We start from the raw sequence: 26777 nt of genomic DNA on the forward strand, positions 1-26777 counted from the left end.
AAAGGAAGGAAAGAAAAGGAAGGAAGGAAAGAAGGAAGGAGGGAGGAAGGAAGCGAGGGAGAGAGGGAGGAAGAAAAGAAGGAAGGATGGAAAGATAGAAGGATGGAAGGAAAGAAGGAAAGAAGGAGAAAGGGAGGGAGGATGGAAGGAATCCTTTGTGCATCTAGAAATAAGCACATGCAGATTTTTTTGAAGCAATACTTTATACCAGAAAAAGTAGAGTTGCGTATTTCAAATACTCAAGAAAATGAAGTTTGCACCAAGGATTTTACATTCATCCAAAATGACTTTCAAGTATAAGATGAGAAGAAGATGGCAGAAGTGGTTTTGGACAACAATCCTTCCAGAATAACTAAGAAGATAAAATCAACAAGACTTCTACTCTGATTCATACAGATGATGAGTGAGAGGGAATCATCAAAGATGAGACCCAGATTATTTGACTCGGGCAGCTGAATGGATAGAGAACCACGTTTGGAAGACACAGTGATGGGTTCAGTTGGAGACATGCAGAGTCTAACAGACTTGCCATCTTTTCTTTTTAAGAAGTCCAATCCCTCTTACTGGACTTCACTTCATACTCCCACAGGTCTCACTCTGAATATTTATTCATTCATTCAGCAAATATTTACTTAGTGCCAAATATGTGCCAGGAACTGTTCTAGGTGCTTGGGATATATTAGCAAACAAAACAAACCAACATCCCAAGCTCTTGTGGAGGGTACATGATAGCAGCGGAAAACAGACAATAATAATAAATGTAATAAATTTAAAAGTATACAGTACATTAAAAGCAGATAATTTCTATTAAAAAGTCGAGGGAGAATAAAGAGGACCAAGATCGCTAACGTGGGAAGCAGGGAAGTAATTGTCACTTTAAATATGCGGTCAGGGTAGAGCTCATTGAGAAGCTAAGATCTGAGCAAACACCGCGAGGGGGCGAAAGAGTTAGCCATGCTGAAACACGGGTGCCGAGCCTTGCAGGCAGAGGACACAGTGAGTGCAAAGGCCCTGAAAGGGAGTATGTCCGGTTTGCTTGAGAGACAGTATGAAGATAAATGTGGCTATAGTGGAGTGAGCAACAGAAAGATGAGAGAATGAGCTCAGAGAAGGGATCAAGGCAGATCACACAGGGCCTTGGAAGCCATTGTAAGCACTTTGGGTTTTACTCTGAGTAAACAGGATACTTCCCATGTCCTCCAAGGACTCTTGTCGCCAGATGTCAGCTGGGTCCACCTAGCCCATACACTCCTCTACAACCCAACCTGGAAGACTTCCTCACTCAGGGCTTTATAAAAACAACACACATTAGTTTAGAATGACTTAACCTTTGTTATGCAGTGAACTATAAACTGTTTACTAAACAGTTAATTGAGGCATAATTATTTATGCAGCAAGCTATAAATATTTTACAACATGGTCAGGCTATTAACTTCCAGCCCCTCCGCACAAGGCACTGGTGAGGCCCCAACCAAGTGTGACGAAGGGAAATGTTGCTACTCTGATCTTTTTCAGCTTCTCCAATGTTTTCATTGCCTTGCTTCTGATCTGCTTCTGAATCCCACGTTGAGCTGCAACAGCACAGGCCTTTCTGTGCACCGGGGCTTTTGTGGAAGTGGCAGATGATTCTCCCATCTCTCCATCCCTCCCCACTCCAAGTTCACATTCTACATACCCCAGTGCACGGTGCTGAGCGGCTCTCAGAGGCCCCGTTCCTAACTGCCGCTGAGCCTGAGCCGTCTGTGCAACACCAGAAACATGAAGGAGGTTCTCTCTCCCTCAATGGCCTCTGCAAAATGCCTCTTGCTTCTACCTGCGCTGGGAATGGCCTCTTTTCTTCGGAACTTCTCTGTGTTTTCTCCCATCTCCTTGCACTGACCCTCTGCTCCAAGCTGCTCCACTAGGAAAAGGTTTTCCAATGGACGTTACCCAGAAATCTCCTTTATCACTATTCATCCTACCCACTTAATGTTTGGTCTGCGAGTTCCATATTATTTTCTGTTAGTTAAACTGTCCAGTATAACATGGTAAGAGTGAATCCTACATTTCAGAAAACACCAGTGGTGCTGGGGAAGATAAAATGGGGCCCACCAATACACCCCAAAGCTAATACTGGGAGTAATTTGTGAAGGGGGCATGGATTATGACACTACAGTCACTCTGTCGCGTCCATTTCTTCAGGCTGTGGCCCTCTCTCCAACCATAAGAGGGTTTGAGGGTAGAGAAGAGATTTGGCTCCTCTAACAAAATTTTTAATATAGCATAGTTCCAAGTATGCTGTAAAAGAAACTATTGAGTACTTTCTACACACCAGGCACATATCAAACACCTGCACATGCAATATCTAGCTTGTGTTCCTAGAAACACTGAATAGTATCTGCGTTTTACAGAGGAGGAAAAACTGCCACTCAGAGAGGTTCCTACAGCTGGTCAGTGACGGTGCCAAAATTTAAGTCCAGGTCTGTCTGACTCCAAAGCCTGTGTTCTCACCACCTCCCCGGTCTGTCCAGCCCCCTAATGAAGCTTGTCATTGTTTCTGTTTCAGAAAGCTGGGGAACCTGTGTTTGGCTCCAGGTAACTATTTCCAGTCCAATGAGCCGACGTGTGCATTTGACATCTGCTCTCTCTCTGATGACTCAGAGCTGTATCTTGTTAGCTCTGCCAAACTCCAGCATTTTAGATGCCCCCTGATTGACAGAAGATATCATCAACACTCCCCGGCCTTTCATTAACTCATGAATGCTTTATTTTTTAACCTCTGAAAAGGGCAATGCCTGTGTATATGCACCGTCAGAAAGAACACCTGCTTAGGAGCCATCACCTGTGTCGTCCTCCCACGCCCACCTCTCGATAGCTGCGTTCCCTTGCACGTGACACCTGTTGTACCTCCAGCCACACAGAGCTCTTTCAATCCCTCTCCTGTGACTCCCAGCCTCCCAGCTTTTGCATGTGCTGGTCCCTCTCTCCCCACATCCTCCCCACCTTGCTTAGTGAGCTTAGTGAGGTTAAATAACCTATCTGAGATCACACAGCTCATAAGTGGCAAAATTTGGCTCTGAACCCAGCTCCTTGAACTCCAGACACCGAGTTCCTAAATGCTGCACTAACCTGCTTTATGAAAACATGCCCTGTCCAAATGTCATAGGTAGTACTGCCAGGTAAGAATTATAAATGCATTCTAACACGCACGAATTCAGCTACTCCTTCTGCTTGTGTTCAACCTTCATGGCAGTAACACTGGACTTGATGTGTAGACTAAAAAGGGGTTAGCTTTGTCTTTTCTAATCTGTTCTCCTCCCTACTTTAAGGAATTTTCTTTTGCCGAGTGGACATTTAGGAGAATTCACAGATCTAATGTGTCTGTTGCCATCCTGATGCCTCTTTGTGGTTCTGTGAAGGGAGGTGAGAGTACAGAACTCACCACTAGAGGGTTTCCAAGAGCCAGTTGCTACACAGTCTGTAGGCTCCAGAACGCTCCATCACCCCACGCAACCTGGACCCCTTTCCTCCCCCAAGCCCTGCTCCACCCCCAAGCCTCAGGCTCTGACCAAGGATTCTCTATCCCCAGTTGTGGACAGACTCCAGGGACAAAAGATCTTCCACCTTGGGTTGCGCTGGCAGCTCCGCCCTCCAAAAGGGCCCTGAGATGCAGAGGCAGGGAGAAGTTACCTCTCCAAAGTGCCACAGCCAGTACACGCTGGAGCCAACCCTGGTCTCCTGATATTTTCTGTGGACCTGCTCAGAACCAGCCCCATTCTAGATGCTGAGACTACAAAGATGAACAAGAGAAAATCCCAGCCCTCACAAAGCTCAGCCAACATTCCAAACAGGCAAGAAACCACCCACAACCTAATCTGGTAATAATTACAACAGTAGCTAATGTGTTGAGTTCCATTGAGGAGCCAGGCAGTGTCCAAGCCCTCTGTGTACACTGTCTCCTTGAATCCTGCCCACAGCCCTGTGAGAGAAGTACTATTATTACCCCCATTTACAGAAGAGGAAACTTCTGTCTGGAGAGGTCACATGGTAAGTAAGTGGCAGAGCCATTACTCAAACCCAGGCCTCTACAGTCCAGAGTTTTGGCTTTTATCAACTAAACACCACATTGCTGTCAAGAAGCTATGAGCAGGGTAGTCTAGGATCACAGAAGAAAGAGGGCTTGACTTTGCCTGGGAATATTTACACAAAGGAAGTAACATTTGCCCTGGTTCTTAGAGGAGAGGATTGCCCAGAACAGCAAGTGCAGAATGACGTCCATATAGAGGGGACACCATGTACAAAGGCCTAGAGACACAAAAATAAGAATATGGCAAGAAGAGTTATTGGATTAAAGCATCAGGGCCTCTGAGGGAGTGGCCAGGAACGGGTCTGAAGAGAGAGGCAGGGTCCAGTGGACCAAAGACCTCAAATGCCAGGATTAGGAATTTGGGTTTAATCCCAAAGGCAATCTGGAGCCACTGAAAGGATTTTAGATCGGGGATGTGACAATATTTGTGCAAAGAGTCAGTAGAAAATGGACCAGAGCAGGGTTTGATACTAGACAGGAAGGTGGCCTGCTGGGAGATGCTGGTTCCAGAACAGAGAGAGAAGACAGAAGCCCAGGCTAAGGCAGTGGCGTGGGAGAGGAGGAAGCAGAGGATCTGCGAGCGAGAAGAGAGGATAGGACAGTGAAGGAGGGGAAAGGACCTGGGTTTCTCCTGGAGCTGCCCTGGCTGAGATAGGAAACATATCCAGGGAGAAGCTCGGTTCCATTTTGTTTGGTTTCAGGGTGAGGCGCTGTGACAAGTGGGGAACACAAGGCCACAGCACAAGTGGGGGACAGGCCCTGCAGAGAACCCCATCAAAGCATCAAAGGGGGCACAAGCTTTCCCAGGTAGGAGACCAGGCCTGGTGAACCCCACATGGCCCTGCCACGAGCCTAGCTATTCCCAGCCGTGGTCACTGTGCCGCCACATAATAAGCTGCTCTTCTCAATTTTGGAGTCTAAGGACTGTGGCTCATTAAGGTTTGGACTGTGTTAGCACTGAACATCCCATAATTGCATAGCTCGGCTGACTCTCTGTCATTAGCTCTCCGGCTCTCTGGACTCGACCTCTCCTATTGAATTTGCTGCCTGACCCCAACATAAAAAGTCTGGTTAAACAAGGGAGCTCTGGCTGTGCAGTGGGGGCTGCCTGCTGCCCCTGCCCCTCCCAACTCCCAGTGGTTCAACTGTCCTCAGCCATGAACTTCCAGCTGCCATCTCACTTATGCATGAAATCTTTCCCTTGCAAGTACAGACGAGTGATCCTATTACTCACACAGAGGAAGGGAATTGAAAATTGAGGTCAAGGCAGATGGACTGGCAATGAGTCACATCCCCTTCATGAGGGGAACCGCCACAGTCAGGAGCCTGTAGGGTCTCTGGCCAAGGAACTGGAGGGACCAGGGGCCAGGACTAGGGGTTGGTTTCCTTAGTTTCCATGGTGACCTAGAATCTGAACCTGATGCTGTAAAATTGTCCCCTTGCCCGAGAAGCAGGGAGGGCAGCCCAGACAGAGAACATGGCTCCCAGGAGTCCTGCCCAGTTCCCAGCAGAAACCTACTTCCCAAGTAGCCCTGCTCATTGGTTTCTGATGGAGGCTTCCCTAGACATCTGGAATGAGGTGACCAAGTCCTAAAGTCTGAGCTTTCTGAAGTCTAGCAGACTCCAAACACAAAGCCAGATGTAACCACAATCATCTCGACATACCAGGCTACTAGGCGGATGACATTTTTAAAGCTGAAATTATCCAGGGTGGAGCTGGAGGGGTAGCAAAGTCTCATACTAAGACATTGCACTGTGAAACGGTGCACTCTCTAAAATATTTCCCCAGGACTGCTTGAAAGTCAGAGGGAATTAACGACCCACACAACAAAAAGGGAGGTGATTTGGAAATGGCCTCCTTAACATACCAAGCAACCCAGTGGGCCAGGCACTGGGCTGGATGCTGGGACTGCAGCGGGGAGATGTGACATGCTCTCCATGAGGGCGGGATTCTTTATTGCACAGTGACACATTCCCTCTGCATAGAACAGTGCCTGGCACTTCATAGACACTCAACAAACATTTGCTGAGTGATTGTAAACAAAAAGTTATGGCTCATTATACCACATTTGGCATTTTGAAATTAACAGAGAGGATTATGGGAGCACAGAGAAGGGATACTTAACCCAAGGTAGGGCATCTCTGTAGGTTTCCCCGGCCAATCCTCAAAGGATGCCCTCAAGTTCACCAGGAAAAGAAGCAGAATTGGAAGACAATAGAGTTTCAGATGAAAGAAATACCATGTGCAAAGGAGTGGAGGCATGGATTCATGTGCTGGGAGGTGGCAAGTTGCCAAATGTAGCCCAAGGGGTGGTGGTAAAGTTGAAAATGACTGGGTGGAATACTGAAGCATGTAAGAGCACCAGGACCCAGAATTCGCCTGTATTATAGTCCATCAAAGCAGGGCACCCTACCCTCCTCAGAACACTTCTCCTGGCTATACCAAGGGGTCTCTATGAAATCTAAACAGGACACACCCTGAGATACTAGGGGGGCTCCTAAATTACTGCTCCTTGCAATTTCCATCCCAGTCACAAGGCATTTCACAGGATGGAATGAGAAGATCTTGTTTTAGTCAATGAGGTTGCTTTCCCAGGCCTATGGCACTAAAGTAGGATATTTTTGTCCAGCAAATGGACCAGACCATCCAAAAGTCACGCAGAGACTCCTAGAATCTTAGAGCTGGAAAGGTCCCTGAGCATACTTTTGGCCACCTCCTCATCCTCAGATGAAGAAACTAAAGCTCAGAGAGGGGGGATTGTTCAAGGATACACAGCGAGTTGGTGGAGGGCTGACCCTGGATCCTAGTTCACCCTCCCACTGCACTGCACTCTCCTGCAAGAAACTTGATGATGGGATGGCAGACTGTTTTTTCCAGTGAACTTAAAAGCAAAGGCCAAAAATATTTCTAAATTATTCTTTTTCAGAAGAAATAAAACGTCTCTCCAATTCTCTGACTCCTTCAACCAATTGAATCTTTAACTCTCACTCAGAAAGAGCATTTAAATTAATCAAGATAAATCTCTAGCTTACCCTTTCCCTCCCAACAGCAGTTATCTACCGAAACACGAGATTAGCTTGCTGAAGACAGAAGAGTGTCTTGGAGAAAGGAACAAAAACTGAGCTATTTAACTTCATTTCTCACCATCACTTGAGATGCCAAGGGTTTGTTGTTCATCGGGCATTTATTAAACACTTACTCATTCAACAACCATATGTGTTCTAATCATAGCCAGGAGCACAAATATGAATCAGATATGAATTTGACCCTCAGACCCTCAAGACATTTATCATTGAGTAGAGAAGATAACATACACATAAGTCACTACCAGCCTACCTGGGACCTGGCTCAAACTGAGTTCTCAGTCCAAAGTAAATCTCATTCCAATGAATGAATGAAATTGTTTTCTCTATTACAGATAATCACTACATGAGGACTCCACTGGGGCAGGGAGCCTCCAGGGTTTACTGGAGGCTGAGTGGGAAAATGAACTCAAGAAACACAGCCTGGGGAAGGCAGGACTCCACAATGTGGGGAAGGGGCCTGAAGAGGACTGTGACAGTTTCATCCCCTCCTCTGGGCCTCAGTTTCCCCTATCTTATAAAGAAGGGATTGCATACATGAGCTCTGAGGAAGCTCCCAACAACATCCAATGCCTCTATGATCTCAGTTCCCAGCACTGTCTGGGAAGCTAAATCCAACCTTTCTTCTTAAAAATAACTATTGAATCATTATCCCTCTGTCTTCTCAAGGTCACACCCTGTGTTTCTGTGGATTTCTCTTGGGAAATGGGAGAAGGGAGTGAATTTGATTCTAGCTTTGATTGGGTTTCCTTTCAGCTTAAACAACAGAAAAATATCCAATTATCTCATTGACAATTACAGTCTGCACATTTCACCACAGGCATAGAAAATGACCCACCAGCAGAAAAGCAGCCGCAGACCAGGGGCGCACACATGCAAGCCATTATCTACATGGAGACAGGCTCGCCTCCGATGGCCCCCACTGGCTCAGGGAAGCTAGATGTCTTCCCATCAAGCCAGGGGCAACCAGGAGGCCGCCTGCCACGAGCTGCAGCTGCGCCCAGCCCTGGCTCATCTCAGACACCAAGCTGAACAGAAACCGTGTGAGGAAGTGATTCACTCACAGCACGAGGTAGCAGAGGAAAGCTCCAAGTTGTGTACTTGCCACAAATTCAGGCCTGATCAGGCCCAGAGAGAAGGTAGTGAATAAAGCATGAGCTCTACGAGGGCAGGGACCATGTCTGAATAGGTCACCAACATGTCCTCAAGGGCACAGCACCATACAAGGTGCATGATCTACACTCAATATATATTTGTACAATAATTTTGTTGAAGGCTAATGCATACGCAACTACCTTAATAATTGAATAAATGATTTTTTTGCATAATGCCCCAAGAACGTTGTGGAAAAAGCAGAGACAGAATGGAGTATTGGCCAGCACTCAGGTTTAAGCACCATCTAGGAACACGTATCCTAGCTCTACTACCTATCAGCTGTGTCTTTGGGCAAGTAACCTCACCTCCCCCAGCCTCAGTTTCCTCATGGGATGGGTGTTGTGCTGTGCTGACCAGATACCCCTTTACAGAAGGATTTTTTCCCCAACTCCTGGGAGTATCATTAGCCAATAACCTTCAGCTGTCAGGCCCTCCGGATACTCAAAGTCACCTCGCCTAAGGCCACACCCTTCCTAGAGCTGCCCACTTATTAAAGGGAAAACTTTAGACAAAATAAATTTAACAGAGTTTATTTGAGCAAAGAACAATTGATGAACTGGGCAACACTCTGAGCCAGAGACGTCACAAAGGAAAGTCCCAAATTGTGTACTTGACACAAATCCAGGCCTGATCAGGCCAAGAGAGAAGGCAGTGAATGAAGTGTGGATAAAGCAAGAGCCAGCAGCATGGACAGCACAGACAGGCCAAACACGGAAGGAGAGCAAAGAAAGTCTACATGATTGGTTAGAGTGGAAAGACTCTAGTTAGAGGTTAGTTGGCAGTTTCTGATTGGTAAAGTCTCTAGTTTCCTTTTATTGATTACTCTTGGCTTCGATTTGCTTATATAGAAACTTAAACTGCTGAAGCAGCCCTAGCCTAATGGCCTCCCAATTAAAAAAAATTTTAAATACACTCCAAAGACAGATAAAAGTGGGACATAAAGGATCTGGCCATTTCAGCCCATGAACAACAACTCTGATTCCAAAGCTCCCTGTGAGGTCAGCTGAGGTCATCGAGCCAACATCATAGCTCATCTTCACCCTATGCCCAGTCCTGCTTCCCTCCTCTCTCTGCCACAGGCATTGGTCCCAAACATGCTCCCTCATAACCATCCTGAATTCTTAACTCCACTTCAAAGGCTGCTTCCCAGAGAACCCAACCTGTGGCCTCTCATTTGTAAAATGTAGGTAATAATAATTATACTCATGGGCCATAGTGAAGACTACATGAATAGCTGTGTGCAGCAGTACCCAGCCTATAGAAAGTGCTTGAAACTGTGAGCCAACTTTGTTACAGGGGCTATAAAGGCCTGTCCGTTAATTAATATTGCCCCTTGCCCCTTCACTGGCAGGAACCCAGAGAGAAAATAGCAAGATGCCCTAGCTTGATCTGTGGGTGAAAGAAGAAATGAAAGGAAGTGAGGAAGGAATGTCTGGACATGGCCCTGTGTGGACCCTGGCCTCCAACTTACCCCCCGTTGAACCTTCCCATAAAGATGGTTAAATCAAAGGACTGGTCCATCTGGATCCTTGCAGAAAATGAGGGCCATGCTATTGCTGTGATGATGGAGGGCACAACCCTAGGAGTGTACAGACTGGTGCCAACATGCTGACCACCCTGGCTGGGTTCCAGCAGCACCACCACCATGCCCAGAGCCAGCAGGAAGATCTAGCATCCCAGATGGAAGTATGGCATCGAGAGACCAAGAAGCCAATGAAGACCAGAGAGGGACAAAGCATCCACAGTCTCCTGCTGTCCAGGGAGCTCATCTCTGGCACCTTTCACTCCTGCCAATAAACCCTTGACCTCCCAGGGAGGAATGTAGACCTGAGATCGCAGTGTTTTCACTACTTTGTGGGAGTTGGGGGTAGATAGGGTCTTGTTACTGTCACTGGTAAAGCCTGGGAAAGTGAGGGTCGTGCACTGCAAAGCACCCTGAGGCCCTAGAGAGATCTTGCTTCCTGGATCCAAGCACTTATATTATACCACCATTTATAGCAGTCATCATTGTCACCATGTCATAGGAGGTAAAACTGGTGCTCAGACAGGTTAAGCAGCTGCCCAAGGCCACAAAGCTGGTAAGAAGTGAGCTGGGATTTGAATCCAAGTCTGATTCCAAGGTCTACATGATTTCAGCCACTTAGGCTGACATTAAAGATTCTAAGATCAGGGTTCTGTTCTTTTATTTCATTGTTTTCAAATATGAAAGTGTCCCAGCAGATTTGGATGCCATCAGAGTTGAGGACCACTGCACCCTGTCAGACCTCCTCCCGTTACTCATGCCAATTCAGCATGGGATCCCAACCTCTGGCCTGGGGAGCTATTGCTCCCTGCCCCCCACTCTCTCCCAGGAGTCTGCACCTAGAACAGGCCTTTTTGCTGCTATTTTTTCATAGCGGTCTCAAATACCAATGGCCTCGCTCACATGATTCACCCAGGCTGCTGGAAGATTCCATGCAACATGACGGTACTTATTTATTTATTTATTTTTGCACATGGAGGTGAACAATGGCACTGCAAAATGAAATTCAGTTTCAGTGGAACACAACAGAAGGAAGTCAATTATCCGGCATTAATTATTTATCTGGAGACAATAACCATGGTGTTATTCCCCACGAGAAAGATCTCTGCGGCTTGGAACAGGAGGAAAGAAGAGGTGGCTGCTATTGTCTGCCTGTAATGCAGCATCAGATTGAACAAATTAATGCCTCTGACATCCTGTAAATACACATGGGCCTTCTCTGTGAACATGGCTCATACACATACCCCCAGAGCATATGTGATTAACAGGTTGATAAGCCCAGGGATTACATTCCCCCAGTGTTCTGGGCAGGCCCAGCAATGCTAAGCTGTGAACATATTAAAGGAAATACCACCTTTCTCTGTTGTTCACCCTGCCCTATCAGAGCTGTGAGGATGAAGACATTGTGAAAAAAAAAAAAAGGCACAGATTACCACTTTTATGGCCAGCCATAACTCTTACAGGTATGTTAGTCTGAGGTTTTCCTTTCAAGGTATTTGCTCTGCAAGATCAGTTAGAAATCCTACCCTGTCTCCAAAAGAATAAGCATTTGCTTTCTAAATCATTTTCATGTAATTTAATTTCCTGTTACCCTTAAAATTTCTGAGGAGGTTAGAAGTAGGAAAGTGGAAGAGAGAGATCAGTAGTTCCCAGGGGCCCAAAGAGTACCAGGATCTGATCTTTGCCTGTATTCTATACTCGGGGCCCCTATTCCTCCTCTGAAGAAGGAGAACATAACATTGGCTAAGCAAGTCCTGTGTGCCAGGCAGGTGCTTTACACGTGTTAATTTAAATCCTCCTAACAGCACAATGATGTAAGTACAAATTATCCCCATTTCAGAGATGAAGAAGCTGAAGACCCAAGTTACAGCTAATAAGTAGCAGAACTGAGACTCAAGTAGAGGCAGTTTGGACTCCTAATCACTGTCCTAAACTGCCCTGTGATGATGGCTTCCCCAACGCCAGCACAGGCTCAGGTATGGCCACCCCAGGACCACAAGGGGTCTGTGGAGGGACCCCAAAGCCCTGTGGCCAGAGCTGCTGTCACCCATCTGGCTACACAGTCCCCAACCTACTCCCTGGGTGGGTCAGGAGAGGGGAGACTTAGGCTTCACTTCATCTAGAACAGTTCTACATTTTCCTGGTTTAACATGTTAGGTTGTTGAGACTATCTGTCTGATTTCTTATTTTCTCAGTCAGGTTGCCTGCTGAGGGTGGGGGCTCAGGAGAGGGGTTTCAGGAAGAATTCCCTCAGATCACCTACATGGAGAACCCCTGACACACAGCAGGCACTCAGTAAACAGTGGTTGCCCTTGTGTAGCTCTCAGTGTATGAAGGACACTTTGCATTTACAAATTCATTTCATCCTCACATTAACCCTATGAAGCAGGTGCTCTTATTACGTGAGGAAAACAGAGGGGAAGCTGGGGTTCACGAACTTGCACAGGCCACACGGCTAGTATGAAGCAGAGCCCAGCTTTGAAGCCAGGTGGTCACATGTCCAACGCTGAGCACCCTTCCTCATCTCCTGAAAGGCCACCAGCCGTGCCAGGCTGAGGCGGGCCCCATGTCCACATACATGACAGGTCTGTGTCTCACCACCTCTGAGTTCTACCTTAGAGACGCTGCGTGCAAAGATAGTTGGGCCCGCATATGTTCCCTTATTTTCAGCTTCCAGCTGCACAGGAAATTCTTTATTGCATTTCAAATGGTGTTCTGAGTCCTCGGGGACATGTATGAGCCCTATGTCACATCCTAAAACCTCCTAATAATGACGGCTTTCGAGGGGAGCAGCTTGGTGCCTTCCTAGAGGCTCAACCCAGATCCAGTAGACTATTACAAATAATTAATATTGTTTTCTGATTTTAAAAGCAACACATACTCAAAAACAAATACTCAATAACCAAACAAACAATATAGAAATTGATGACGTAGTTAAGTTGAAATCCCAGTAATTCAGGTGAGGGGTTAAGGATAAAGGTAAGATGTGAGTGATATATGTAATATGTAAAACAAAACATTACAAAAGAAAACAAAACAATGATTTAACAGTCTTACCAAAGCTATTTGGATTCTGTTGTCTCAAGACAGCCCCTCAAAATTTCTCAGGAAGGAAAAAAGAAAGGCTAAGCAGAAGCCCTGAGCACCCTAAGGTTGCCAAGTTCCTCCATAGACTAATCTACATTAAAATGGCCAACTGTCCAGATTTGCCTGAGACTGAGTTTCCAGGGACACAGGACTTTTCATGCCAAAATCAGGACAGTCCCAGTTGGTCAGCCTGGATCTGGTGCCCTGGCACCACTGGTCGTGGTTTGGGCTCTAAGATCAAATCTACGCCAGCCTCTCTGCACCTTTCAGCTGTGTACAGGCACCTCTGTTGGCCCCGGGTCTCTCCTTCTTTAGACTAAATGTCCCCAAGCTCTTCTCACCTCACCATCTTGGCATCACCTTCTGCTCAATGTTTTCCTCCCTCCCCTCCCACACTGCCCAGCTCAGGGCAACAAGTACTTCCCAAGGATCAGCTCCAAGCTCAATTCTCTCCTTGGTGCTCTGGGGGAAAGAGAAGATACCCAAGGGTAGAATGGCACCTTCTGAGAGGCTCAGAGGGGGCCTGCATTAAGCCCAAGGAACCCAGGTGGCTCTGGCCGCCCAGCCCCAGCCTCCTCTGGGGTCCTCTATCTTAGCAGTACACCCCACTCAATTTCATTGCCTGCCTCCACTTTAGACCACAGCTCCTTGGGGGCTGGGATGTGCCCGATTCTTCCATGTCCCAGGCCCAAGTTCCACTCATATTTGCTGAGTGAATGTGTCATCCCCAATACCTTGTCCTAGGCTCCCCCCAGGACAATGCGTGGAGAGATTGGGCCACCTTCAGCCTCAGGTTGCAGGGGCTGGGCCTCAGCCAGCTGTAAGACTTACCGCTGCCCTGGTATGGGGATGGAGTCAAGGTGGCGGCCTCCAGGCAGTGCCATCATGTTGATCCCAATCTGCAGCAAGGCCTGCCCACAGCGGTCGGGAACCTATGAAAAGGGAGGGCAGGACAGCTCAGTGAGGCCCCAAGAGAAAATGTATAATCACTTTCTCACCCGGATCCAGGCCACAAGGAACCAAGGCAGACATGAATAAAAGGCCTCTAGATCTCCTCATCCTTTGAACCAGTTTACAGTCCACTGACCTCACACAAGGGAGAACCAGATTTGATCTTGTTTCTAAGTTCCTAGCCGACTATAAGCCCTGACAATCTTTTCTTATGTCCCATTGCCAAACATTTACCTGACCCATTTGGTATAGCAAATATTGGGACCCACGGGCCAGCAAATGGTGCATAGGAAGTTCTTGTACCAAAAAGTACCCATGGTTTATCTGAGATTCACATTTAACTGGACATCCCGCATTATTTGCTAAATGTGGCAACTCTAAATTCTAATCCCCTGGCTACGTACCACCACAGCACTTGGTTATTCACTGTGATTATGCTTAAGTCTGTCTTGGAAAATGTGATCCTGTAACGAGCATAGTGGTTGCTTTCCCAGATCCATTTCACTTCAGATGACGTCATTTCACCCAAACTGCTAGTGATTGGTTCAGAAATAGTCATGTGACTCAATTCAGGCCAATGAGTGATGACAGGATTGTTCCTAGAGAAAGTTGTCTTTCTCCTAACAGAGAGCCACAGTCTCTCTCCTATTGGACTTGAACAGGGAAACATATCCACTTCGTTGTTGCTGGAGACCATCCTGCAATCATGAGAGGAGTTAGTTGGAGAACAAAGTGTATAGAGAAAAAAAGCTGGATCCTCGATCACTGAGACACCAAATCAACTAATCCTGGAGTCTGGCCCACCTCCAGGCTTCCTAGTCTCTAAGATAATAAAAATTTTCATCATTTAAGGCAGTCAGAGTGAGAGTTTTTGTTCTGAACAGCCAAAAACATCCTAACATATGAAAGGGAACCAGGTTCTGGGGCCTCCAATCCCAGCACTGTGGATGGGCTTGGCTTGCCTGTGCCTCACAGGTTAGACCAAAACTTGCTGCCCACCTGTTTGTCTTCTCCTGCCTTGCCTTGTCCCTTCTTTGCCCCCGGACATTCTTTCTCCACACTCCTTCTCTTTTTCATTTCTCTCTCTACCAACTCCTCCAAGCCAGTAAGTAAGCCCTCTCTGGGGAAAATGGACATTCTTTCAACAGAAGACTCTTAATTCCATGATTACAAGTGACCCCAATAGAAGAGAATGGGAGAACGGAGGAGGAGAACTGTAATTAATAGTGATGAGGCTGAACACAAAGTAACCCCCGATGATGCTGGGAAGAAAGATTAAAATGGCCAATCTGAAAAGCATGGAGAGGCAGGAGCCAGAAGCTGGAGCATTAGATAATTCCAGACACTCACTGCTATTGCCTGTTTCCTCATCCATGGGCCCCACTAGACTGTGAGCCTCTTGAGGGCAGGGACTGCCTGTGTTCCTGGCACTCAGCCAAGGGCAGGGCACTTAGCCCGAACTCTGTGTGTCTCTTGAAAGAATGAGTGGAATGAATTGTTAATACATTTATGTTGAGCCCTATCTCTTCATTTGTAACTGAGGATAATAATATCTATTCTACAGGACTTTTATGATGATGACATGAGATAAGGATTGTAGAAGTTATTGGGCCAAGGTGAGAGCTAAACAAAAAAGTAGCTGTTGGCCGGGCGCGGTGGCTCATGCCTGTAATCCTAGCACTCTGGGAGGCCGAGGCGGGCGGATTGTTTGAGCTCAGGAGTTCGAAACCAGCCTGAGCAAGAGCGAGACCCCGTCTCTACTAAAAATAGAAAGAAATTAATTGGACAACTAAAAATATATAGAAAAAATTAGCCAGGCATGGTGGCGCATGCCTGTAGTCCCAGCTACTCGGGAGGCTGTGGCAGAAGGATTGCTTGAGCCCAGGAGTTTGAGGTTGCTGTGAGCTAGGATGACGCCACGGCACTCTAGCCAGGGCAACGCAGTGAGACTCTGTCTTAAAAAAAAAAAAAAAAAAAAGTAGCTGTTATTATTATTTATTCTGCCCTTAGGGTCTGCTGTGTGCTAAGTCCCATGGTCAGCTATGCTAAGAGAGATGCAGGAAATGGGATATACCATGTAAAGCACTTAGCACTGTGACAGTGTTCAACGAGCATGTGTTACCATGTCTTGTCCCATCACTGTTTCTATCACTATTATAATTATTGAGAAGGTATATTTTTGGAACTTAGCGAGCCAGCAGGCTGAAAGGACAGTACAAAAGAAAAAGCCAGAAACAACAAAGTGAGGTGTTTGTTCCCTGTTTGATATGTTTGACCAAATTACAAAAAAGGAGAATATCGACTTCTCAGGATAAAAGCTAAGAAGTGATTAAATGGCAGTGAGCAAGCAAATCCTATTTTACTTTCATCTTCATCTCGAAGAAAGCAGAAGCAAAGTAAAAAATGCTGGAAAGGGCATTAAAGCCTAAGGTGGATGAGGAGACAAGGAGAAAGTAAGGAAGTTCCAAGGCCCTTCAACGTTTGAAACAACAGGATTTTGTAGGATGAGGTGTAGCATACCATAGCATATTAGATGAACCTCTGGATCTGATTCGAGTCATGTCTGAGTGACCCAGAGAAAGCAAGAGGTGTCATGAGCCAAAGCCTGAATGTAAGAATATGTTCTGAATTTCTAAGGGGCAGATTCCAGAAACACAGCTTGGTGACCACAAATTCTTCAGCAAATTCTGGATCACCAATCTGTGAACGGTTCAGAAAGAAGTGGTGAGCACAAGAAGCCAGCTAGAGCACCGTAGGGACAAATCACACCAAAACAATCTACTTCCTTTCCATTAGGGGCTCTGAGCTCTTAGCTGAAGGGAATGAAATAAGACTAATATATCTTGGCTTTTGTTAAAGCGTCCCAGTGAGATGCCCTTGTTCATCCATAGCTTCCCAGCAGTTATGCAGGTGGGGCCTGCCAGCTAAAACAACCTTGCTCCATGTGATCTCACACATTCCCAGAGGCTGGGGAGGCACCTCGGGACATCTGGGCTACATATGTATCACTACCCTATTCCCAGACTGCATTATTTATGGCCGCCTCTTTCCCCCATTGATACAAGACTCCTTGATGTCTGAAACCACATCTTGCTCAGTGTGAAAATGGGCACAGGACCCAACACAATGACCTGCATGGTCAAGAGCCTAGGCTGTGAACCAGATTAGCTCTCGAAGGAACCACAGCTCATGTTCTTTGGGGATGAGGGAGAATATTTCGAAAATGAGACAGGGAATGCAGGAGTTTAACCCAGCTGATGTTTATAAAGTGCCTATAGCAATAATAATAATAGCTAATATCTACTGAACATATACCATGTGCTAAGAATTGTTCTAAATACTTCATGTAGTATTAACTCATTTAATATTATCATCAGCCCCTTGTTACAGATAAGACCTCTGAAATTTAGTTAGAAGCACGGACTAGTGGGTGACAGAAGAGTAGAATCCAGATTTATGATTGGAGGGGAGATACTGGAGCAGTGAAGATGATGAGAGCAACAAACAACCAACACGTGCCCAGCATTTGCTAACAGGCAACCTGATTCCATTCCCTGGCGGCAACACCCAGCCCCGGTGGGCCCTTCACAGAAAGCCCAGCACTCTTCCCTCCCACCAGTACCTCCCACTGCTCCCACCTCCCAGACTATGGGTCCTCCAGAGGACAGTCCTGGGAAAAAAAGAAGCAATCACTTCAGTCAAATGGAGGAAGGAAGAAGGGCACAGACAGTGAGACATTTCTCTTTTGTTCTTCATTTATTGGCTATTTTTGTGAAAGTCATATAGACAAAAGACGGGCCCTAAAGGGATCAGGGGAGGGGAGACCATAGTCCCAGATAAAGCTGCAGAGTGGCACTAGCTTTCCTCAGAGATCTGTTTTAAGCATACGGTCCTCGAGAATGCAACTACTGCAAAGGTCCATCTTCAGTCTGATGCCCTTGCAGCCACCCCCGTCCACTACCCAAAGTCTGAAACCAAGACTAGATTCAAGATAACCCTTGGCCCGACGTTATGTGATCTCACTGGTGTTGCAAAAAGAACATGAACTTTGGAGTCTGATAGATTCAAATTCTGACTCTATACCTGGTAAGTACAGAAACTTGAGAAAATTGCTAATCTACCAAAAACATGGTTCCCTCAGTTTTACCTAGGAACTTCATAAGGATTAAATGAGATTGCTCGCAAAAGTCCCTGACATTGTGCTTGGCACATGATAGCATCAAAGAGGGAGTGTCCTTCGTCTTGGAAGAAGAAGTTGAGAAATAACTCTCAAGGCAGAGATGCTGCTTCGCCAGTAAGAGAGGGGAAAGGGACACATGAAGGAGGGAGCAGGGAAGAGGAAGGGAGCAGGGAAGAGGCCCCCCAGGGCCCTTCCTAACTCAGTGAGAATCCCGTAGATCCTGCAGCCTTGTTTCTTCAGGCCTCTGAGCTATGTCTCCCCCACCAGGAGTGGCTAGTTTACAAGAAGGACTTAAAGCTGTAAGTGTCTCTGATTTAATTCAATGCCCGCTGTGACAACAGTTCCATTTGGACAGCTCATTTCTGCTCCCACATCCCATTAGAGACAGCCCTTGCTCACCTCCATTTGGCTAAGGAGACTGGGCTCAGGGAGGAAATGGAGGCTATTTACAGTAAATTATTCAATTAGAACCAGGCACAAGGGTGGTTTCTGCCATTGTCTAATGGGCCGATCCAGGTACAGCTCAAGGCATGGCTGAGATTGCTTAATCTGCAGAGTCCATCAGGGCTGTCAACACAGAAGGGACAATAAATATTGTGGAAAGCAGTTAAGCTTCGGCAAAAGCGCTAATAGAGGGAGGAGGGAGCCAGGGTGTCAGAGAGGCATGGGACAGGACAGGCCAATCTGACTCTAATTCCTCTTTCTCAAAGACCTCAGAGAGTGCAAGAGCTGGAAGCAACAGAGCTGTCTTGTCATCTGTCATTACAAATCACTCTGCATTTAGAGCTGAAAGGGCCCTTACACAGCACTGCTTGACTGGGGAAGAAATCAGGGCTTTTCCAATGTCTCAGTGTCTGTTTGCTCATCTGTAAAATGGGGAAAACATAGACTCAACCTCACAAGATTATTGCAAGCATTAAGATAATCCATGCATAAATATTTACTTTTCTTTCTGGTCCCCTAACATATGAACCCACTTCCTACAATTGACAAATAACCCTGTCCTTAGGAGTCTTAGTGAAGGGAAAATTTGCTTCCCAGTATAGAAACTGAAAAAGCCAGGAACTTGTTTCCAAGCCTCTTTTGTAGCAAAAGCAAAACACATGACTTAGGTATCACCAATCAGGCACACAGAGCAGAAGCACATGGCCTAGATGTCACCAATCAGGAACATGGAAAAGAAGCACATGGCTTAGGTTTCACCAATCAGGGATACAGAGGAGAAGCATGTGGCCTAGATTTCACCAGTCAGGGACGTGGAGAATAATTTACTGTGATGGTCTAGGTTTCACCAATCAGGGACGCAGGGCTGGGAGCTTGAGACTGAGAGGAGATTTCTCTCTGGGGCCTGAGTGGCTGCAGTAGAATTAAGTTCCCTTGCACCTAGCAAGCAGACTATGCCTCAAAATGGCCCTACAATTTATGCTTTTTTTCCAATTTGCCTTCCCTAGTCTGGACCAAAGGCACAGGATTTAGAGTCCAGAAGGCTAGCTTCTGGATGTCTAGTCTGAGAATTATCCCAGATATGACCTTTCCTCCATATTTTTCCATCTCCACTGACACCTCGCTGGTCAAAGGCATCGTCATCTCTCACTTAGACCTCTGCAAAAGCCTCCTAATGGGCTCCTCCATTCTCCTCTCCAGACCTGCCCCTCTTCAAACCGTTCTCCACACAACCACCAGAGTGATCTTAAGCACAAATGTAATCACATCGATCCACTGTTTAAAATCCTTCAATGGCTTCCTGTTGCTACTAAGACAAAGAACAAACCCTCCCATGGCCCACTTGGCTTGCGTTGATCTGGCCCCTGCCTACCTCTCTAGCCTTCCTTTTTGTCACTCTTAGCCCTCCAGCCACTTTGGCTTCTGTTTCTCCTTTCAGCAAGCCACGCCTCCCCTCCAAGCACCTTCCCTGTACTCCTTCCTCTGCCCACAGCAGCATGGCCTCCGTCTGCCCTCACCAAGTTATTCCTATGACCCTTCCGAGCTCAGAACAAATGCCACTTCCTCAGGGCAGCCTGGCCTGCCCTATGGATTTAGTCAAGTCTTTCACTATCAGATTCCATAGCCCTTTCAGTATTTCTCCTCCATAGACGTTATCACAATTGTAATTAAATAATTAACTGTGACGTTAAGAGCCTCACTGTTTTCTCCCTGAGGGTACTGGGGCTGGGAACAGAGGTCTGCCCTGCTTACTGCTGGGTCCCCCATGCCTGAGTCAGTGTCTGACATTTATTGACTGGCTGGATGATTTTCTGTTGAAGGAACCTCAGCTTCCTTACTGATAAACTGGAGACAAAGGTAAATATTTCACCACGTTGTCATGAGTGTACAGTGAGACACTCACGGGAGGGCCTTTGCATACCACATATACTGTACATTGCAAGGGCTCTGCTCCTAACATCCACTGAGACAAGCTTCCGGGGAAGCACTAAAGCCCTGGAGATGGAGAGGTAGTAGAGGCCTGAGGTTGAAAAGGAGGGCTGCAAAGAGCTTTGGGAGGTAACCACAACATATCTCCGTCCCCGCCCCAACTCTGGGCCTCTGTGCGATCTGTACAAATGTGGCAATAGTCATCAGAGATGTCACAGTACTGCTAGCTTGGGTGGCCGGCATCCTGCAGCAATCAGATACTTTAAGAATCCTCATTCCCAGGGGAGGCACAAGAAACCAAGCAAGCTGCCACCCAGCACCGCTGAATGGACCAAGCCTCATGAAATATAGAGAGCTCTGGCTCCCTGGAGGAAACCCCAAAAGACCCTTACAGCTGCCAGGCAACAGAGCTCAGAGAGTAGGCAGAACAGACCTCAGGACCCCCAGAGCTGGGCCCCGTCCTCTCCAGGCCCTGAAAACCCTGGCTGGACAGTACAGAAGGACTTACATCAGGTAGAGGGAGTCCCACCCAGACCTCGGCTCTGCCCCTCAATTCTGGAGCCAGAACAGTTTCAGCAAAGCACAGACAAGGTCCCAAGGCTCCACCTGATTAATTGGATATATCTACCTTCCAGGTCTTACCTAGAAGGCAACAGAAATCTCACCTACACAAATACTGTGAACTTGACGGGGCTAAGATTACAGCTCCCAAGCAAAATGCAGGCAGCCTTCTGGGCAGAGCATGGGGACCTTAGAGATTATGCCCTTGTAACAGCAACGATGATGAGGAAGAGGAGGAGGCAGCAGAGAGGGAGAAGCACTTATCAGGTGCTTACTATGTGTAAGGCACTCTCCTAAATGCTTTACGTTTAGTCCTCAAACTAGCCCAAGGTAGGTTGCCATTGTTATCCCCATTTTTCAGATGAGGAAATGGAAGCACAGAGAGGTTAAGGTGAATGATGGATAGACACTTTCAGAAGAGGAAAAGACCACCTGAGGTCACACAGCAAACCAAGCTGGGGGCTGCAGGCAAGTCTCCTCACTCCCATAAACTCCTCCCATGGAAAATCCAAACAGGGCTTTGCCTGGCTGGAGCCTAGAGAGACGACCAGGTCAGAGTGGCTTTCCATGGGAGGTTATGGGAGCCTCAGTTCCCGGTCTGTAAAGCAGGGTTGATTACGCCTGCTCTTCCTCCTTCACTGTGGTTATCAAGTGCAGGGAGGTAGAGTGAGCAGGGAAATTCAAGGGTCCTGGTTAGATTCCACTCAGCCCTGAAATGGGACACACAGGTTGACTCAGAGGGGCCCACGAGTGCCCAGAGGTCAGAGAGAGAGGACCCCAGTGTCTAGCTGTCCCCCACTGAGGTCTATGTGTCCCAGTACCTGATTTATATGACCACCCATCCTATAAATGGCTCCACCTTGTCCAAGCCAAACACCAGGCAGCCTCCCCTGAAGGAGAATGTGTCCATCCCAGAGGGAAGCTGAGGCTCCTGCAGTCCAGAAAGCCATGGTTGTTTCCACCTTGTGTCTCTGGGTGGGCCTTTCTGGCTGCAGGGCTCTAACCACTCAGCTGCCCATCAGAGGAGCTCCCAGCCCTGAGCCACAGAAAGAAGCAGCGGTTACTGACATTCTGGGAACTGGCCCTGAGCTGCAGATTTTCCAAGGGTCAAAAGTGAGAATCCAGTGCCCAGACCTCAAGACCTTAGGTGAAGTGTAGCCCCAAGCGAGGCGTGGCTGAGCCTTTGAGCCACCCCAATCCAGAGCTCTGTTGGTTAGGAATACAGATTTGGGAGTAAGACTGCCTAGGTTCAAATCCCATTAGTTGTTATCCGTGTGACATTGAGCTTTAGGTTTCTTTATCTACAAAATGAGATGTATAATGAAGACAAACTGAGAACGCTGCACACATCAGTGAGATTACATATGTGAAGTGCCTGGCACACAGTCGGTGTTTATTTAAAGATTTATTCCATCTGTCTTCTAGTTGAGGACTATGTCTAGCAGTAGGGAGGCAGCCAGACAAAGCCCATTCTGCCACCTCCTCCTGAACTCCAACTATTCAACTCCTTTGACTCTTTAACTTTTTAATTATCCCTTCTTTCTTTCTAACTTTTCCTGATGTGAATGTTAGCCAACTGCTCAATGTTCCTTAGATTCGATTTGCAAAAAGCGAGAGACCTCTCCCACTGGGCCCAGGTCCCAGGGTGCTAAAATTAACAATGAGTATACTTTAAGCTAATGACTTACTGGTTGTGACTGCCACGCATAGACATAACTCTCAGATAAAGACCATTAGAGAAAATTGAATAGCTCCGACGTGGTGAAAATTTGGATACATCTTGTTTCATAAATCATACTCAAAGGTCACACTGGGCAAGCTATTTCCCTCTCTGAGTCATGATGAGGACCCAGGTTGAAAGGGTCTATATACCCTTGGGAAAAGGACGGAGAAGAGAGAATTATACAATCTCTTAAAGTTTCACGAATATAATTTTCTCTTACTTCTAAAGCCATGAACAGATCAGTGCTACATCAACAACAATGATAATCCAATCTTCTCCGATTTTATATCTTCCCCAGATCCTCCAAACTGGAGTTTGCTCAATAACATTTGGAAGCAGGTAGCATGGTGAGGACTGGGAAATCCAAAAGTGAAGGATTTGGATTCCAATCCCAGTTTTGCCTCTTACTAGGACTCTCAGACCTTTAGTTCCTTCATCTGTAAAATGGGAATAGAACCTATCCTCAGGGTTATTGTTAGAATTGCATAAGATCTTGTAGCCTGCACGATACTTCAGAGCAAGTAAAATAATAATACCAGAGGCTACTTTGACCCAGAGGGCTAGTGAATGGTACCACACAGTAAGTTTCATGATATCCATCTTTGTGCCCAAGGAAGGATCCATTTCCTACCAAGACTTCAGGCCCAAAGAGCTACTTGCCATCAAAGGGTATTAAAAAGCAGACTATATTAAAGATATTGGAAAGAAGCAAAGCCTACTACAAAGATATTTGATAAAAACTTAGTATATAGAGACTACTATTGTTTGAATGTTTGTTTCCCCTTCAAAGTTCATTGGTTGAAACCTAATTCCCAATGTGACTGTTGGGGAGATGGGATCTTTAAGAGGTTATTACAAGCATACCTCATTTTATTCCACGTCACTGTATTTTGCTTCATAGACATTGCATGTTTTTTTATATAAATTGAAGATTTGTGGCAACCCTATGTCAAGCAAATCTATTGGTGCCATTTTCCCAACATGTGCTCACATCATGTTTCTGTGTCACATTTTGGTAATTCTTGCAATATTTCAAATTTTTTAATTATTACCATATCTGTTACAGTGATATGTAATTAGTGATCTTTGATATTACCATTATAATTGTTTGGGGAGCCACGAATTACACCCATGTAAGATGGAGAACTTAATCAACAAATGTGTGTGCGTTCTAACGGCTCTGCCAGCTGGCCATTCACCCATCACTCTCCCTCTCCTCAGACCTCCCTGTTCCCTGAGAGACAAAAATTCTGAAAAGAGGCCAATTAATAACCCGACAATGGCCTCTAAGTGTTCAAGTGAAAGGAGGAGTTGCACATCTCTTGCTTTAGATCAAAAGCTAGAAATGATTAAGCTTAATGAGGAAGGCATGTTGGAAGCTGATATAGGCTGAAAGCCAGGCCCCTTGAGCCAGTTAGCCAAGTTGTGAATGCAAAGATTCTCGAAGGAAATTACAAGTGCTACTCCAGTGGAAGCTTAAATGATAAGAAAGCAAAACAGCCTTATTGCTGATATGGAAAAAGTTTGAGTGGTCTGGATAGAAGATCAAACCAGGTACAACATTCCCCTAAGACAAATCCTAATTTGGAGCAAGGCCTTAACTCTCTTCAATTCTATGAAGGCTGAGAGAGGTGAAGAAGCTACAGAAGAAAAGTTTGAAGCTAGCAGAGGTAGGTTCATGAGGTTTAAGAAAAGAAGAAGCTGTCTCCATATTTTGATCAATTTCAAAATATCAACATTCACAGGAGTTTAGAAGAAGTTAATTCCAACCCTCATGGATGACTTTGAGGGTTCAAGACTTCAGTGGAGGGCATAACTGCAGATTTGGTGGAAATAGCAAAAGAACTAGAATTAGTAGTGGAGCCTGAAGGTGTGACTGAATTGCTGCAATTTCATGAAGAAATTGGAACAGATGAGGAGTTGCTTTTGTGGATAAGCAAAGAAAGTGGTTTCTTGAGATGGAATCTGCTCCTAGTAGAGACGCTGTGAACATTGTTGAAATGACAGCAAAGAATTTAGAATATTACATAAACTTTGTTGACAAAACAGCTGCAGGGTTTGAAAAGATTGACTTCAATTTTGTGGGTAAAATGCTATCAAACAGCATAGCATGCAACAGAGAAATTTTTCATGAAAAGAAGAGTCATTCAATGTACAAACTTCATTGTTGTCTTCTTTTAAGAAGTTGCCACAGCTACTTCAATCTTAAGCAACCACCACCCTGATAAGTCAGCAGCCATCAGCATAAAGGCAAGAACTTCCACCAGCAAAAAGATTACGTCTCGCTGAAGGTTCAGATGATTGTTAGCATTTTTTAGCAATAAAGTATTTTTTTCTGACACAAGGTCTCACTCTGTTACCCAGGCTAGAGTGCAGTGACATCATGATAGCTCACTGCAGCCTCGAACTCCTGGGCTCAAGCAATCCTCCTCCCCTATCCCCCTGAGTACCTAGGACTGTGCACCACCACACCTAGCTAATATTTTTATTTTTTGTAGAGACAGGGTCTCCCTATACTTCTCAGCCTACTTTCAAATTCCTGGCCTCAAGTAATCCTCCCACCTCAGCCTCCCAAAGGATCACAAGCATGAGTCACCATGCATGGCCCAATACAGTATTTTTAAATTAAGGTATGGATGTTTTTTAGATATAATGCTATTTCACACTTAATAAACTATGGTATAGTATAAACATAACTTTTATATGTGCTGAGAAACCAAAAAATTTATATGACTTGCTTTATTGCAATATTGGCTTTATTGTAGTGGTCTGGAATCAAACCAGCAATATCTCTGAGGTATGCCTGTAAGCCATTAGGGCAGAGCCTTCATGAATGGATTAATGCTGTTATCAAAAGGCTTTACAGAAATGGGTTTGTTCTCTTGGCTCTTGCACCTTCTGCCATGTGAGAATCCAGCCTTCCTCCCCTCCAGATACAAGGCAGCATCTTTGCCGAAGAGAATGGCCTCACCAGACACCAAGCACGCAGATGCCTTGATATTGGACTTCCCAGTCTCCAGAACTGTGAGCCAATAGATTTCTGTTCATTATACATTACCCAGTCTGTGGCATTCTGTAATAGCGGCACAAAATGGACTAAAACAGAGACCATGCTTTGAATAAATACAGACAAAAACATTAAGACATTTTCTGTGATTAGTAAAGTTGACCCTGAAGAAATAATTAACATCATGGCTCACATTCTGTGTGACCAAAGTAGTATGGGACATTCAAAGGAGAGTCCAGACTGAACCAGAACCTTGGCTCAGCCACAAAGGTGAAGGATTCTCAACAGCTCATTAATGAGAAGGAACCAAAGACAGAACCATCACCTACTCTAGAACCACTGTGTGTAAACAGCATAACCCAGAGTGTGAGCACAACACAGTCATTCTTAACGATCCTAATGTCATTGTCATAACATCCTCAGTTAAAGAATCCTTTATGTTGAGAGAGAGAGAGGGTATGTGGTACATGGACCACATATGCCACATCTAACTCTTTGGGGCACAGAATGGATCAAACATGAAAAACAGACCATTCACAGAATGCTGTCTTATCAATACTCATTTATGTCTAGCATGCCACATGTCATAGTAACATCTGAACAGTGCTTTGCATAGTGTCTAACACATAGTAGCAGTTCAATAAACGTTAGCTCTTCCCCCAACAGAGTGTGCCATGGTTCTCCAAAACCAGGCTGCAATTCCATAATTCTATACATTGGCCAGGCATACCAGCACATCCTGACTATAATCTCTCAATTCTCTTTTTCTACCTCCAGGTAATACCAATATTTCTGGACTCAGCTCTCACCCTACCTCATATGAGAGACCCTTCCAAATACCTTAATCTATGCCAAGTTCTCCCTCCAAAAAAAGTCACCCAGAAAGAAAATCGTAAGGTCCTGAATAATTTTAAATTATATTGTAACAGAAGGTATACTTTCTCAATGCTCCATCCCTCTTCCCCTTTCTGCTTGTTGAGTGACATCAGAGCAACCTGAAAGCCACAATATGGCAAAACAAAAAGATGGAAGATGAATTCTGAATCCCAGCTTCGAGTAGAGTCACTC

The 26777-nt window shown here is 45.8% G+C and overlaps 1 protein-coding gene across 3 annotated transcripts in view; it reads right to left on the reverse strand.

Annotated features, from left to right (window-relative positions):
• Positions 1–26777, reverse strand: part of INSC (inscuteable homolog (Drosophila)) — a 135711-nt gene that overhangs the window by 84934 nt on the left and 24000 nt on the right. For 2 of the 3 annotated variants that reach the window (XM_012654260.1, XM_012654259.1), the window contains exon 1: positions 13746–13867. In XM_012654260.1, coding sequence (XP_012509714.1) covers positions 13746–13801 — 56 coding nt within the window. In that variant the 5' untranslated portion in view covers positions 13802–13867. Of the gene's footprint in view, positions 1–13745; positions 13868–26777 lie in introns of those variants that run through there. The other variant, XM_012654258.1, reaches the window with a different exon arrangement.

The sequence above is a fragment of the Propithecus coquereli genome, unplaced genomic scaffold, assembly GCF_000956105.1.
Source record: "Propithecus coquereli isolate 6110/MARCELLA unplaced genomic scaffold, Pcoq_1.0 Scaffold44, whole genome shotgun sequence".
NCBI lineage: Eukaryota > Metazoa > Chordata > Mammalia > Primates > Indriidae > Propithecus > Propithecus coquereli.